Source organism: Lonchura striata, chromosome 11 (genome assembly GCF_046129695.1).
Source record: "Lonchura striata isolate bLonStr1 chromosome 11, bLonStr1.mat, whole genome shotgun sequence".
NCBI lineage: Eukaryota > Metazoa > Chordata > Aves > Passeriformes > Estrildidae > Lonchura > Lonchura striata.
The window spans coordinates 10,987,030-11,004,577 of NC_134613.1; the positions used below are offsets into that span (position 1 = coordinate 10,987,030).

At 38.3% G+C, this 17,548-nt stretch overlaps 1 protein-coding gene across 6 annotated transcripts in view; it reads right to left on the reverse strand.

The window, feature by feature from the left end:
• Positions 1–15,318: 15,318 nt before the first annotated feature.
• The window catches only part of CGNL1 (cingulin like 1), a 52,614-nt gene continuing 50,384 nt past the window's right edge, over positions 15,319–17,548 (reverse strand). For 4 of the 6 annotated variants that reach the window (XM_021532066.3, XM_021532071.3, XM_021532067.3 and 1 more), the window contains 2 exons: positions 16,539–16,702; positions 15,319–15,976 (listed from right to left, as the gene is read on the reverse strand). In XM_021532066.3, the coding sequence (XP_021387741.1) occupies positions 15,835–15,976; positions 16,539–16,702 (306 nt within the window). In that variant the 3' untranslated portion in view covers positions 15,319–15,834. Of the gene's footprint in view, positions 15,977–16,538; positions 16,769–17,548 lie in introns of those variants that run through there. The other 2 variants (XM_021532070.3, XM_077785886.1) reach the window with 2 other exon arrangements.

The following is a 17,548-nucleotide window of genomic DNA, read 5'->3' on the forward strand; positions in this document are numbered from 1 at the left end:
AGCTCAGTGTATGAATGACAGCATCGGCCTCAGTGCCAAAGGTCCAACAAGGTGAGTATGGTCTGCCCGAGCCGGCTGGCCCCGAGCCAGGTTGCAGGTGTGGACTTCAGCATTTCAGATGCTCAGTTCTTCCGGATCTGGGCTGAGGGAACGCCATAACTCTGTTCTACCCTATACGGCCTAGGCACACAATCTTCTATCTACAGCCTTGGGCATCTGTCGAGTACTGCATTCCTGAGTAATCAAGGGAGTTACAAGCAAAGGAGATGCTTTCGTTTGAAAGAAATGACAGAAAAAAAAAACTTAAACAGTATTTAAAAAAAAAAAAAAATATCTCCTGTCTCCACGTAATTAAATTAAGACCACAAGAAAACAGTTATGGCCATGCAATGTCCTTACCCATTAAGATGTTAACGACCAGAGAGCTGAAGAGAGGAAGTCTGCATGGAAAAATGGAAACTGCACTGAACTATGGGTGCCTCACCCTCTCTGTGTACAATACCTCTGTTCACTTCTGCCTCACAGCTCTCTGTCCCCAGGGCAGGATATTGAGCTATCGACATGATAAGGATCTGAGCAAGAGAGGAAGAAATCATTGCCCAGCACAGAGGAATGAATAAAGGTTCTGCATTTAGTATTCAGCATCTTTTTTGTTGTTTTCCCAATTACTATTCTCTTCTCCTCCCAGGGAAGGTAATAAAGCCCAAGGCAAATGAATTAGAACATCCACTTGTATTTGTATTTCTCTCAAGGCAAGATTGAGTGTTACACGATTCTTTTTGTGGCAGGGTGTCTTGCTCCTACAAACAATTGCATTTCCCTATGAATCACCTCGTCTTAAGTCCTGCTTGTAACGCTGCTTTTGTAGGTTTGCAGGTGGATAATAGGTTTGTCATCATCAAGAGAAACATGTTCCTTCACGAGTATGTTGTCTGCTCCTGGGGTTATCCCTTAGCACATGTTCCTGGTCATTCTGGTGTGTCTGTTTAAATTCTGGTATGCAGACAGCTAGTGACCTCGGTGGTTTCAGCTGAGAAGGAATTCACAGACCTGTGAGATTGCTCTGGTTAGTTACAAGTTGTATTTTCTGGACTATATTTTCCTTTGGAAGAAGGTGTGTATGTGGGGCTGCTCAGTCGCTGTAAGGCACAAACACAACTGCTTTTCTAAGAACAGGCACAGAGACTAAACTTGTGCTACACTATGGAAAAGGACCTCCCTTCCTATATGATAAGAGTATGGCACAATAATCATTGACATAAGAGATTAAGGCACAATAATCAGATCTCTGGAAAAATTGTCAAGGTCTGCATCAACTTTAAGAATATTGATAATTTTGATGGAAATCTTATAAGTGCAGATAAGGAAAAGACTTGTCCATGGATAATAGACAGACAATAAAATATTATTTTCTCAGTTATGTCTATTTTAGTTGCAGCTCTCCCCATATTTTGGAAAATAGCAGAAAGACATGTTTATTTGATTTACCAATATAAGTTTGAAAAGGAGCATCTCCTATTTAATCCTCAGATTAATATCCTCTAAGAAAAAATAACCAACATGCATGGTGAGTAGTCTCCCTGTTTTGGATACTCTCAGAATCACCTTCCCTTCCCCTGCCAACAAGATGCACAAGTGTAGTAATGAGAGTAATTTGTTTGCTGCCTTGCTACTTGACCATGCAACCATTTTCAGTCTTTTCACCCCTTGTGTAGCCTGCGTGATCCCTCTTTGCATGAAAGCAACATTTGGAACAACTTCATTCCCACAGCTCTGCCTACACTACAGGGATTATGGAGCCAACCACTTGTATGGAGTGAACATCTGGTACTCCCCAGGCAGCAGAAAGCAAGCTCAAGAGAAGCTTTTGAAGCAAAATGAGACATACACAGCAGAGCTGAAAAAAAGAACTCTAGAATTATTTTTGGATAAAGAAAGAAGAAGCAAATTTGTGATCTTCGGCTTGGACAAAAGACAGTGGCAGGGAATGGGTGACAGAGGCATAGGAGATCATGACTGGTATGCAAAAGTGAACAGGGAATAGCTGTTCATTATTTCCTACCCTTGAGAACAGTGGATTTGAAGAAAACCAGGCACCACATTTCTGTGTGAAATTATGTCAGAAGAATCACTGATCATGAAGAGTTTAAATGCTCCCAAAAATTAGCTGGGTAAGCTCATGGAAAACAAGCTACTAGGGCTATGAAACATGAAGACAGGCCTACAACTCAGAAGGTCTCTGGAATGTGGATTTGCTTTGTTGATAGGTCCACAGTCAAAGGACCTCTGCCCCTTCTCCTGGGCAGGATTGACTCCCCACCAACAGTACTAGAGGTGACAGACTTCTAGCAAGCAACAGGTCTCCTCTGCTCTGTAAAGATGCTCCCATGCCCAGCTGTTGCGTGCCTTGGGAACACTCTGCACATATTCATGGCTGCAGCTCATTATTCCAGGCTTGCCAGTCTCTCTCACCCCCTGTGGAGGTTTAACACAGTCACTCCCTCTTTCTCCACAGTCTCTTTCGGTCCCTGACACGTCAGGGAGAAGTCTCTGCTTTTTCAGCTTATCCCTGTTTGCCAAGCCCCATGACTTTACCTCCTTGGTTCTGATAATCTGAAGTTGGTTTGCCACAGTTTACAGATCTTTTTTCCTGCAAGAGTCATTGTACACTGCGGTGAGTACTTCATACTCTGCTTGGGACATGGCACTAGTTTACAAAAACAAGATGGAGGAATAGAAAGTAAATCACTACCTGGGAATTAGTTTGACTAAAATAACCCTATTCTTCTGTTTTTTACAGCAGGACAGGCTTCTCAAAAGGTACACATAATTATATGGACTGTTCATAGACAATATACAATATGACAATAATCCAACCAGGATGCTGAGCTTTCAGTTCAAAATCTGCCAGTGTTTTCTGACTTCAGTGGTCCAAAGGCACAGCAGGTTAATTACATGATTACACTACAGTATGAATATCTGAAGCAATAGTTATTGTGAAAAAAATAATATCATTATATAGAAATAGCAAGAAATTTAAAGTGTATCCACCTTCCTTGATTTTTTGTAACTACCCTATTTCCCATCACCAGCATTACTCCCAGGAGCCCAAAGACCATTTTGCTGCAGGAAAAATTAAATGGGATGGTACAGAATCAACAGGCCTTTCTATGAAAAGCCCTTGACTTCAAGATGGACCTAGAGCATGCAGTTCACGGAGGAGGAAGAAGGTCTGCCCTCCTAGAACAGCAGGAGTGGGTAGCCTGGTCTTCCCACAACAAATTGCCTAAATGTAGACATGCTAAAAGGCTGATTTTTTTTTTCCCCATCAAAATTTCCTGTCCATCTTCAGGCTAACTGTTCCTGTAACATATTAGCAAGCAGAATATTAATCCTATGACATTGTAGTCACAAATTGTATAAGAACTCACACCTGTGATCATTACGGTTATGAAGTCCCATTTGTATTGCTACAAAAATGAGGTTATAATTAACTTCTAATAGCCTTCACTTTCCAGGGGGATTAAGATCTATTCTGCCTTCATCATCCCTAAGGCATGAAACCCATTATAGCAGAGATTACCAAATGGACCGATGCATGTAAAACATTTCAGAACCAGGCTTAGTAAGAACTGGAGGCTTGATCAATGATGTTTCTTGAAAGCTCGCTCTTTTTTTCTGCCATCTCTCACTGTTGTATTCTACAAACACACATTTAACTCAGCACCATGTAACTATCAGGCCCTCTTTTTTTGAGTATTACAGCTCACGTGAAAATTTTAGCCTGCTAATGGTCATAAAACAGCCTGACACATATCAGAAACTGAGCCTCCAAAGTCAGTAGCCAAAGTCAGGTGCTCTTATATGCAGTATACAAACTGATATATAATACAGTTCAGTTTTTCTCTTGAGTAGTATTTTGTCTTTTACTGGCAAATATATCTTTGCTGCATTTGCAGCTACTATTACCCTTTTGATTTGATGTAACACATACAGCTAACTGAATGTTCAACTTGGCTTAGCCACAAGAATCAAATCACTTCTCAGACCTATTGATATAACTGCTCTCACACTTGGTACATGGTTAATAGAAGATTACTGCAAAACTCAGAGCCTCAGAGTCTCTTTTAATATCTTCTGCTTTTAATTGTTGTCCTGCTTTCTACTCAAAGTCCATCTTCCTGTTGAGTTCTCAAAATTCTTTTTAACTATATAGCAACAAAGTAAAAAAAATGCTAGATAGGTGAATAAGTAATACAATGTCACATGGACAGTAATTTCCCCAGGAACAGATAGAAAGGACAAAAGGGAATGGGTTAGACAGGAAAAGCTGTATCTGGGCATGATCACAGAGCAAGTCCATTGAAGCCAATCAGGTATTGACAATAGTAGCAGGATTCTGCAGTGTACCTTTATGCATCCATGTCAGTGCATTTCACACAGTTCGTACCCTGAACAGTGGAAAAATGAAAATTACACCTGATAGATTACACCTGTGATCTGTAGAGCCAAACTGTTAAAAGCAGTTTATAGAGAAAAAAAATTTACCACTATTAAGATTTTAAAGAAGTCTGGAAAGCCCTAGAAGGGCAGGTTTTTCAATTAAAAGGTATTTTTACCTTTATTTGGGAGGGCTTTTTGTAATTGTACACTTCTACAGTCATGACTTTTGATTTATTAAATTTTTAAAAATACTGGAATTTAAAATGAACTAAGAAATATGAAATGTATTGAGGCAAATATAGAACAGTTTCATTTATCATGTGTGTCTGTATCTGAATGAAAAGATAGCACTCTAATTTTTCAGTCACAAATTCTTAGGGATTTAGATAGCATCACTTGAGATGTTGCTGAACTGTATAGGGCATCAATACAGTTCTGATTCAGCAGAAAAAGTACTACCCCCTGATTCATCTTCACCATTTCCTTTTCCATGTAGGTCTCCTATTCAGTTCCCAACTGGGTCACAGCCCATGGCAATGTGGCTTGAGGTACACATGGAATGCTGGAAGCCTGTCACTCATTCTCCAGCAGCAGGTTTGGTTTAGTCAGTCATGCAAGCAGGACAGTTCAGCACAGATGTCATATAAAAATAATGCAGCACAGGAGCAGCAGCAGTTCATACAGGGGTGTGGCTTGGCCAGCCATGGAATGGAACCTGTTAAGGTGGGTTGGAGAGTAGAAAACAGGCACACCCACTGTTATATTGCCAGGCACCACTGTTATAGTACCATTTTATTTAAAATCATGTTCCACTCCCTAGAGATAATAGCAAATGATAGCTCTCTTCTGATCCCAGCATTGTCAGTGTGGCAGGAAATAAGGAAATTTTAGAGGCAGAAATAAATTGTGGAATGCAAGTTCTTCCGTAAGTGTGAGGAATGTACATATTTCAGGGAGTGGGAGCATTAAGACAGGAAATCACTATATGTGTAAAAGAAGTCACAAGTGACTTCTTTTAGTTTAAAAGGGGAAGATGAGATATTTCATTTTGTTTCTCCACAGGAAAGAAAACATAGAAGAGTAAGAGGGCAAAATGAATATTCTGCTTCAGTGCTATCTTCTGATAGAAGACCAGAATAGCAAGTGGTTGACTTCAGTCCTGCTTCAGGGCAGAGGATGATGAAAACCAGGCATTTGTCTAGAACATCTGTATAGATGCTACAGAAGTTCTCAGCTGTTTGGCTTCTCCCTTGTTTCAGATCTGGTTTAAGACCTCCATGTTCTCATATGTCAGAATGATGTACATGGGAATTTAGCAGTCCTTAATGGACTCTCACAGCCCATTGCCTGTTCACACACACAGCTGGGACAGGGAGCTGTCCATAAAAGTTGTTTAGTGTAAGTGAAAGATCTTCTGTTTGTTCTATTATTTATTTCCTTTCTACATACTAAAAAGAAGTTTATTAGAAGTCATATAAAAAGAAAATAAGGTGGAAGAGGAGGAAGAGGAGGTATTTTAATCGTAAAATATCAGGTCATACTGACTTGTGAAATCAGGGGACCTTCATCAGGAAACTTGGGTCCCTCCAGCTCTAAAAGTATTCTAACAGACATCGCTGTATCTACAGCATGGTGAAATTTTCTAATCCTGTCACCATGAACTGTTTCATTTCCTCTGACTGTAAGTCATCATAATAATAGGAAAAAGTAAAGTAATAATCAATACAGAAGATAATGGTTGGGTCTAACTGGACTAAAGTTATTAGGAGGAACATAGGAAGGACTAAATAGTTAAGGTACTTAATAATAGCTGAGCCAGCATGACTAAATATTACTTGGGGGACTTCCCCTCTAACATTGGTCCTAGGAAGGAAATGGATTTACACACCTCACCACTTATATATTTGGTCATACACTGTATCTGTGAATCTGCATGGCCACTCCTCAGATTTCCCATGTGTCATCCTTCAGGATGCTGCAGCCCAGAAAGAGATAAAAACTTCTGTCATTAGCATTAACTTGAAAATTGCATTTCCCTGAACAATTAGCCACTATTCTTTTTCTCATAACCTCACTATGCTTAGGTATTTTGGTGCAGGTCTGGCCTACCCAGGTTACTACTTTAAGAAACTTATTACAGGATAATAGAGCACCATTCCCACCTCAGGAAATCTTTTAGAGGAGTTACTGAAGGACTGAAAAGCTTCCTGTGTGGCTGGACTGACTAACACAAGGAATTCTATTAAGCCTCCTTGAGTTAGCCTAATAGGGCACATTTTCCTATATGTCTTGCTGGGGCAGAATTGTATCACCTTGCAGGGGTAAACAGAAATGGCATATCAGAAGTGTGTTTGAATTCTCTGTTGCAACTTTCATGGAAAACAAATAGTATAGGGCTGCTGTATTTATTTCAAAATGCAGCTTCTGCAAGGTATATTCTTTTCCCATCAGCTTTGCATAAGAAGAACTTGCAAAACTTTATAAAATTCACATATGCACAGTCACACGCATGACAGTTGGCATGTAAGCAGAGAAAACAGATATAAGAGGGGCATGGATAGCAGTAAGTTCTTCAAAGAGCCCTGTCTGAAACACCAATTCTCCCTGGTACAGAATAAGAACAGAAAGACACCAAAAATCATGACAAGAAAATTGCCCTACTTGTGCTCTCATTTTTTGCTAGCATCTGCTTGATAATACCTGAGAAGTAAATGGAGATGCTCTGGATATTAATGTGGGTTAATAGGATTAAAGTAGCACAAAGGAAATATCTTATTGCCTATTATAATTAACCTGGAGATCTATTGCTGCCACAGGTCACAGAGTAAAGAAGCCCTGAAGGAAGAGGTTGATAAACACGTGATTGTGGGTGGGTTTAGAGGCTCAGGTTTAGGTCAGGCAGAATGGTGAGCTGGTTGACATTAAATGAGCCAGAGTTATCAGCCAGATTTACCTGAGAGGGACTGACAGTAGTCTCTGACACAATTGACATGGGGGGAAGGAAAGGAGGGAATCTGCCTTCCCATGGGACCCTGAGAATTGGAGCTGTTGAAAACAGGATGTTAGACCATCAGTCTGCCCCTGGAAATTTCTATAATCCTACCTTTTAGAGAAACATTTATCCAATGATTAATATAGTAACACAAGATCCAATCCTTCTCCTTCTATAATCCATAGCCAAATTCCCAGTAATTTCTACTTCTGTAGAACAGAGGTTATAATATATTAATAGCATGCATTGGATACTTTGAAAACCTGATGATTGTTCATTTTCTAGCTTGCTTTTAGTAAACCTTTTGGAGGAGGTTCACTATCAAAATCTTAATCCACTGTCCTATGACAGTGAACTTTTGCTAAAGTATTAGAATGAAAAGTATACAAAAATATTCTGACAGCAGATAGGTTAGCAAGGTCTTAAGACATTTTGGTACATTTCCCACTTCTCATATAACTGGAGTTACAGAGTGTCTATGAATTATAGGGCTTTCCTCTGTTAACACACAAATTTAGTATTTTGATGGATTAACAAGAGAGGAGAACACAGACAAAAAGATCCTATATAATTTAACAGTGGACAAAAAATGTTAAAGTGCCCTCCATAATTGTATTCCTGCTGAACACTTCTGTAGATTTCTCAATAGAATATTGTTTTCCTCTCCTTGGCTTATGCAAAGGACAGTGCCCAACGTGGGCGTAAATTACAAAGGAAGATGACTATAACTACAACACTTTATGCATCCTACCTATACAAACAAATCTTCCTGTTTAATAAGGTGCCTTTTCCACATAAATCTGCTGTAACCATAAGCAGAATTTCATCATCATTTAGAATAATTTCAGTTTGAAGGTGATTTTCTGACAACAAAGGAAGCATCTAGAAAAACAATTACTTGAAACATATTTGGCTGAAGTTTTGACCCTAATGGGAACCTCACATAAACTTCCTCATCTCTAGGCTGGACGTCTGCAGTGCAGGAAAGGCACACAAGCACATGCACAGATGGTATGGTTAGATTGATCTTTGTCAGGCATAACTCCAGCCATCACATTTTCATGAATAATGGGTGTTCTTACCAGCTGTGAACTTCTGGTTTTTGATAAATTATCACCATCAATACCAGTGTGTCTAATCATGTTGTCTATTTTTTTAAAAACACCAATTGTTATTATCCTTGCTCTATTCTGGAGACTGTCACCTTGTTACAGTGTCACTGAACACTCAAGACAAGATATTCTAAGCTTTTTCTGTCCTTCATAAATTAATTTCCTCGGACTCAGAACCACTCAATTTTGTGTCTTCTTACATAGTTATACAATAGTATCTGAGTACTTACAGTACCAACATTTTTACAGGAAAGCAGCATCCTCCTTCTCACATCAGTCACTTTCTGCACTTTAACACCTTGAATGCTACTTTGACTGTGGTTCTACACTGAAAAGGATTTTTGTGGACCAGCATGTCACTTTCTGAACAGACTACTTCCCGAAGGTAAACCTGGCACTTCTGTCTTCTATGTCGATAGGGAACTGATTTCCATGGCGGAGGCGCCGGAGATGCACCGAGCCAAGGGGCCGGAGCCGCCTCGCTCTGCTGCCCCCTGCGGGCCGCGCTCCCCCGAGACCGGCTGGAGTTCACCCACCCGAGACTCCACTGCACTTCCCGTTTGAGATTTCCAAAAGTTTTCCGTCAAAAAAAAGTATTTTTTTCCCCACAAGAGTCAGAAATGCCAAGCTCTTCTAAGCACAGAATAGTTTCAGAGGAGCAGCAAGGTTAATTGGGCGTTAATGTCCCATTTTCCCTCTACGTTACTTCTAATTCGTAGAAATAGTAAAGGTGCTAAGAAAAATCACACTGACAAGATAAAGTGCTAATCAAAGTTAAAACGTGTTGCTTGTATCTGACTCTGTCTCCACTCAGTTCACCCTCAGATCATCTTCCCAGGCCTCACAGCTGGCAGCTGGGCACACTCACAACTGTGGTAAGAGGCACAGTTTCTCTGTGCCTGGTTGGTAGTTTTATATATTTGAAAAGAAAAGTTAAAATTACAAGACTTTACAAAAGTTTGTGGAATCAAAGCTCAATTACCTGATATCTAGTGCTCTAGGTTCGGCAGGCATAGGAAGTGCAGGACTATTTAAACACTCACTGTGGAGACCTATTCAATACAGGAATTACCTTGTGCACTGATGCTGACACCCCACAGAACAGAGCTGAGCTGACTGCACCGCCAACTGAGCTTCCTGGGATCCAGTTTCCTCCCTCCACCTGCACTGCCCTTCAGCTGCAGCTGCTAATGTCATTTAATGGCACATTGACATGGGCAGATGCTGCAGTTTAGACACAGCCTCCAGAGGCTTGGGTAATCCAGCTTTGAGCCTTAAGCACCTGCATTCCCTGGAAAAGCATCGTGAGGCTTTACAGTAAGAGCCACCAGGTGAACACAAACTCACTAAGAGGCAAGGTAAACAGATATTGCACAAGTAAAAAAGCTCCTTATTAGGCTCAAATAAAGGTGAAAGACAGGTGTTTAATGCCATGGCTACAGTCTATCCTGACATTTCCTCTGCTACCCCTCTGGCAATGTCACCACAGCAGACTGCAGATTCTGCCTGCCTCTCGCTGCACTTGTGGACACATGGTCAGCAAAAAGTGAAGTAAAATAAAATCCCAGGCATACAGTACAGATTTCATCCACAAGAAAGAGAAGTACCAGCAGACACCTGGAGAGTACAACCGGGACAGGGGTGTTGTTTTTTTCTTTCCTATCCTCTGACCAAAATACCCCAAAACTCTAAACTTAGCAAAAAAACCACAGAATGTCCCAACAGCCACCCATCAAATAGCCACACCTTTCTGTCAGCACCTGGGAACCTGTAATTGCTGTGAATAAGCTAATGTTAACTCTGTTTCCCAGACATCTGGTGGTCAGGTCTCTTCACTTCCTCTCTGGCCTGATGCATCTAAGCCATGCATTGGGTCTTCCAAGAGAGTCTGCACTTGTCACTGATGAAGAAGAACCACAAATGGGAAGGGCAAGAGAGACCATAAGCCAGGTACTGTGTTAGAAAGCACAGCAGCACAGCTTGGTAGTCATGACACACTTACCTGTACTTTCATAGGGCTGCTGTGTTGTAAGCAGCTGGCCCAGCAGGGTCTCTAAATGGAACTTGTTTCATTTAGAAAACTGAATTTCTACATTTGAGAGCATTTTGAGTTGGTTTGTTATATCCAAGCAGACCATAGTTTTCCATTGTCTCTCAGTAATGCTTACGAAGTTCACATCCGGGAGGGACATTCTGATCTAAATTACTAATTTGATTTTATCTCTAAAATAGCTGGACACCATACATAGTATGTACTGAAACAGCAAGGGACAGTGGGCTGTGTATAAAGTACACATAGCCTTATTCAGGAAGCTTCCTTTCTTTGGTTAGCTGATTTTACTGCTTTCACATAGTTTTAATGGACTCACTTTATTACCTCTTCCTTTCCACTTTTCATAGCCATTCTACCTGTTTCACAATAAACCATTTTCTTGTTTGAAGAAAACCAGATGTGAAACTCCCCATAAAGCAAGGAAATCTATGCTTAAGGCTGTTGTTCTGCAGAAAAGAAACTCCATAGAGCCTGCTGGTTACTGGGGAGCCAGACCTTCAATCTCAGATGTGTGCCAGGATCCTTAGGTGTGAAGGGAAGGTCAAAATAAAAATAATCAGAACTGGATCCTGAGCTGAATCTTTCCTGCTGTCTGTATTTTTTCCTTACTTCCCATTATGCCTTTTGGTAGGGTCTGTCCTAGCCACCCTGCATACAACCGAGATGAAAGGAGTACTTGAAACTAGTGAAAATAGCTTTGTAACATAACACATGAAGCACTGTTCAGAAAGCCCATTCTGCTGGAAAGTAGAAGTACACAGAAGTCAATGCAAAACTCAGGTTACCTGTAATGGAGTTACCTGTAGTGAGTTCCTCCTTTGCACTCACATAGAAGTGTTCTTACAGTTTTCCTACTGAGAATTTGGAGAGCTTGAACTCTCATCCTCCACCTGTGCTCTGAATTTAAGTAAATTTTTTTATTGCCTGCTCTTCTGCTAATGGAGTGAAGCTTCAGGATCTAAATAAAGCAGTAAATTGCTATTAGAAATGGAAAAAAGATCAAATGTTCCATCTTACATAAAACAGTCCCTGCTGACCTCATGTAAGGGTCACTGGTACCAACCATTAAAGGGCTGTCATGCTGCTACTGAGGTAGGTGAGGCAAACTGACTACTGCACTTGGCCTTGTCTGCTGAACTTCACTCCCCTTCTTCTTAAGGCTTTCCTTTCTTACATGTTAAATGAAAAACCTGTAATAGAAAAATACCTTTCTATTAATTATATACCTTTTTCTCAATAGCCCAGTGTTCCTGAGTAACTTTTGAGATGCCAGTGAAATTTCCCTCACTATAATGTAGTAGGGTCAAGGGGTTAAACATGTGACCTAGTCAGAACCTTATGCAAAAAAAGAAATTAAATGTGTATGAAACCCTGGCAATTTCTAAAGAATGTTGCTCTTTCAGCAAAGTCTTTGAACATTACGCAATGTTACTTGAGAAGTGCAGTTGGTAGAAATTAAGCAGCTGAAATGTGTAGCTCTACTCACAGGATAGGAAGCTCCAGTAAGCTAAAAGAATCAACATTTAATTACTAAAATATGCTGTGTGATCCAGAAAAGGCTTAAAAGCTGAAGCTATTGCACTATGTAGCTCACTCAGCAAAGCACACAGCTGGTCTGTAAAACATTAGGAAAACACATGGCTTCTGGAACACTTTAGAAAATAATTTATAAATCAGAACAGATTATTTAATCAGGAAAAGGGATTAATTAAATTGAGAAGAAATAGGATAAATCAGAGGAATATACAGATTAATCAAAAAGTTACAGGCTCATCATCAAGAGTTGTGGGGGGAAAACGTGCCTGGTGATTGAACAGTAAAAAGCACAGTGATGAATTAAAGTATTTGCATAGTACAGGAGTTTCCTTAAATGAAGTGCAGTGCAGGGCAACAGGTACAGGGGACAGCAAGAAGATACCAACTTTCCCTTTTTATTTCTTCAGGCACCAATGAGAGATACGATATCTAAAGATCTCAATGCTTTTATGAAAAGGGATGTCTTCCAAACTCAAGGGCATTAAAATCCATTACTCTGATGAGTACCTTTAATTTCTCTACTTAGTGAGTGAGGAGTCTATGGAGGACAGGAGGATTTTCTTCATTTGTTTAACATTTACATATTTTGCACTGTACAGAAGCTGCCACGTAAAGATATTGGAGCACTTGCTGAATGTTGGTGATTTAAAACAAAAAAACTCTTGTAGAAGTAATTTGTCTTCTCCTATCTACAATAACAGACTCAGAAAATCAAGGCCATTAATCCCAGAAAGGACAAAAAGTTAAACCTTTCACTATAGATTACTTACACTGAGAGACAAGCATCCACTATAAAAGTCATCAGTTTAGGTTTATAGAAAACATGATTTAGCTCGAGTCTGTTTGTTTAAGAGATACTGTAGTACTGTGGAAGAAAACTGAAGGTCTCTACAGGTCAGAATTCAAGCCATGTGAAACTCTGATGTTTATGCAAACTTCTTGGCACAAAATGTCTTTGTTTCTTTACATATACCTCCCTCTTGCTTCCTTTTATGGGTCAAGAGTTTCTTCTGAAATTCATTTAAAAATAGATTACATGAAAAAAATCAGGAAAATTTTTCCAAACTAAATTTTGACTGAAGATGAGCTTTGATGAGAGCAAACAGCAGGTGGAGTGAACAAATAAGATGACCGTAAAATATTATAAATTTTGCTTGTGGCAATGAAGATGATTTTACTATCACCATAGTTAACAAGTATTGAGAAACAGAGCTACCAACTTCTTGGTGAATGAATTGAAATATCCTTTTCAGTGTGTTTTAGTCATATTATTTGAGAACACTAAAGAGGAAATGCCACTGGCAAATCCAAGCAAACAAACTAAAGACGAGTTCTTTTTCTGAAAAAGAGGAGGCTTACTAAGAATTGCTGTCAGTAGGAGTCTGCAAAAATATTGTCTTCCTCCTATTAAGATCAAATAAGGAGTCTTCTAGATGGTACATCTGCCACCTGCTTTACAAGTTAAAAAGAAAGTAGCTATCTAAAGAGAAGAAAATGCAGAAATTTGTTTATAGCATAAATATTTCCCAGGTCATTATTTTCTTTTTGTGTTTTAAACATGTATTTTATAAGAAATTCAATTATCATATCAAGGTATATGCACAAAGTAGAGCTGAGAGCACTGACTGTTTATTTTAAGTTAATTTTTTTTTTTTTTTTTACATTTTAGTGTAACTGGAGGTAGATGCAATATTAATTGATTTTTTTTCCAGTGGTTTGAAATAAGTAATCTATGAACATTATAGGATAGAGTACTGGGGATTGCAACCAGTTGCTTGAAGTTAAGTCGACATAAACATGCAAATGACACAACAAATAAATCACAGCAGTTTCAATTATGATTGTCAGTACAGTATAGCACAGGTCTTCTTGGATAAAAGGCCATTCCTATGATGTCAAAATAGTAATGCCAATACTGCAAAATATTCCATGTGTATGGTACTGGAAAAGATACAAGATTCAGAGACACAGTATTACGACTTTGCCATTCCTATTATTTCCTGTATAATTCAAATGATCAAAAGCAAGTTGAAGGGAATTACATGGCAAAGAGTCTGTGATCTGCTATACAGGAATACATTTCTGACCTCGCAGGCAGGAGTTTCATTTCATGTAACTGTATGAAAATGGATACTGCCATTGTCAGGATTTTTGCCTTAACCACATCTGCCAGCCTCACTGTCAGAGCTGTTAAATTTGTTTTCTGCAGCAGATTCCTTTGTGGGAATAATGGAAGCTCCCAGCAACTTCAGTTCAAGGTATTTTTTACAATTCCATGATTACTTGATCAAATCAATGAACAAGTGCTCGCTAACCTGTAACTGAGGAAAATTATGATAAATAGACAGGACCTAACTATTTTTGTTTATTAATAAAATTTTGTAGTAATGCCCTTTCCTTGGAATTCTAGATTTACAAAGAAGCAAAACCAGTCTAGTGTAATATACATAGCAAAAAATATTTTTAGCAACAAAATAGAAAATGTTTTTAAAATAAAATCTTCAATGCTCTTTCTTTTAAATTTCTCATTAAGTTTGTTGAATAGATGGATAACCCAAAATACAGATACTGAAATACCAATATATATCTGCAGATATGACCATGTGCTGCAATATATCACTAGTAGATGGTCAAGAAGAACCTAGAAAGAAAAATCAGATTACATGCTTTCTGTTTCCTTGGTGCAATTTCTTGCCAGCAGCATAAAATTTTTGTACCAATTAATAGATTTAAGCATGTACTTAATTTAAAGACCACAAGTAATTTTACTGTAACAAGTGGGACTCTTTAGAAACTTGCAAGATAAGACTGTCCCAATGTCCTCAGATCAGCAGGTCTATAACATTCTGGCTCTGGCAGAATTGAATTCCTTTCAGGAGATGAAAGATACCAAGTAATGATTGACATCATTCTCAACCTTCCCTACTAAGAACAGAAAGCTTCCCAAATAAAGTTTACAAGGAAGTTGAAGCCAAGCCTCTCTCATCATGCAGATGTGATGGTCCTTTTAAAGTCAATAGGCAGGATTAACACTTGACCTCTAATATACAGAACACATACGATAAAACTTACACTGGTTTTTAAATGTACTTCCTGGCCCAGGAACTATGAATATGTTCTGTAATGCATGAAATGTACTCATTTTCATTTGTTTTTCTCTTAGTAAAAACCCAAACATAGTATTCAATATAAACTTAAAGATTTTATATATCAAACTGATTTATATAATATTTGAAACTTTACAAAATAGTACTAAAGTAGTCAATAAAAAGATCAAATTTAAAATATTTACATTTTATACATAATTTCCCCTTACTTACAATTATTAAATAATCTTCCATAGTTTCCTTAATTTTAGGGAAAAGCTTTTAATAACTAAAAACTAATTTTGAATTAATATCAGATGGCTTTTTACTTGAACAGAATTTTAGCAAAATCCCATCTCCAATGTGAAACATTATTCCCATGTTTTTAGTAGCAGTTTATAGATATATATATAGTTTTATAGGTGTTTTATAATGCAATCCTGATTTCTATAATAAACAGTGGAGATCTAAATAAGAAAATGGCACAATATAGATGGAAACATTATATTCCCAACTCTTAAATCCCTTTGTCATTTGGTTTCTAGAATATCCAGTTTCTCAATAATTTATGTTATTCTTCCAGTACTTTCAAGGAATTGCATCCATACTTATTTAGATTTTTGTGTCATCGTCTTTTGAGAAATTATTTCCTGAAGGTACTTCACAGAGACTATCACCATCCGTGCTGAAATCATCATCATCGTCGTCATCATCAGAATCAGCCAACATTTTACTTGGTGACTTCTTCAGTCTACTAAAACAAAAATACGCATTTGCTAATAAAAGAGCACATCTACACACAACACACAGAAAGCTTTAAGCATTGACAGGCAGGATTTACATTTTTGAAGAATGTCAAAGTGCTGTGGCAGACGTTATCTTAGACTACATCTTATGTGAAGGAAACATGCACAAGATCGAGCAATCACATTTTCAAGCATCTCTAACTAAAGTGGCAGAGAGAGGAAACTGTGAACATTGCACACTGGGATGTTCACAGATGGCCAAGGAAAACTAACACAGGATGACTGTACCTCTCAGCCATTAGGGAAATTTTTACTGCTACAAATGGTAAGAGTGTCAAGTCCCACCACTTTTTTCCATTTTATACTCCCTGCCTCAATGACTTCAACCAGCAGGGAGATCTTGGAAAGAAGGCTGGGACACCTACAGAGTTTCACAGGTCTGTGTCAAACTGTGTGTGCTGATGACAAACTTGTAGAGGAAGCCCTCAGTTTATGGACTACAGGAGCAAGTGGTCAAATGTGTGAGAAGTGGTGTGATACAGAACTGGAAGGTCTGATAACTCATCCTACCTTAATTCTTTTTTTGCAGTGTTAAGCTGTCCTTGCAATTGTTCATTTATGTCTAGTTGCTCTTCAAGTTCTCTCTGAAGTTTCTTTTTAGCATTTTCCAGTCTGTCTATTTCTTCTTCAGCTTCTTCAACTTGACGTTTCATTGCTTTCAAACGCAAACTCAACTGCAATATTTACATGTCATCTGATTAGAGGACTATTTTAACAAAGGAATTTTATTCTTCCAGCATCTATGAGAGGGAGAATAAAGACAAAACTTTGCCAGTGTAGTGACACTGTAATCCTCTGCTTCAGAAATATTTGAAATATTTGAGTATTTTCTTCAACTTAAAGAAAAATAACCTGATACTGTTTTTTTACAAAGAAAAGCCAGCAGCAAGCAAAGAGAGTTTTGGCAGAGTAAGACAGTATTATGTGATAGCAAGAACTGGTTATCAATTACAACAGAGTAGAGTTAGAAGTTGTCTAAGTTAAGCAACTTTAACAGACAGATACCATAAAATACATTTCAAAAACCCAGAGGATTGTTTAAGATCATTCCTGTAATGGATGTCTGCAATTTGAAATGCACTGTTCATTCTCCAGGTAGAATATTAACTGTTGATTAAAACATGGTTTCTTTCAGCACGTGAGCCAACAAAGACCACAGGAATGGTAGAGCACATTGCTATTGAAACATCAGTGTGTATTTAGACTTACAGCCTATATTTAACAGTAAACAGCTTTTTTCTTTAAACAAAATTTTATGGTGGCAAAACATAAAATTGTTGGTATATTTATAGGATCAATTACTGTCTGTTATTTGCTTTATTTCTAAAATTAGCATTGCTTCTGTAACTTTCTTTTCATAATTTTCAAAATTAATAACAATTTAGTACTAGACAAAAGCACATGATGCAATGGCAGCTGCAAATATCACTAAATGGGAGTTCATAAACAACCGAGTAATCAGAATCTACCCCTAATTATCTTGTATCTTTTATATATGATGGTTTATACTAGTAAGATTA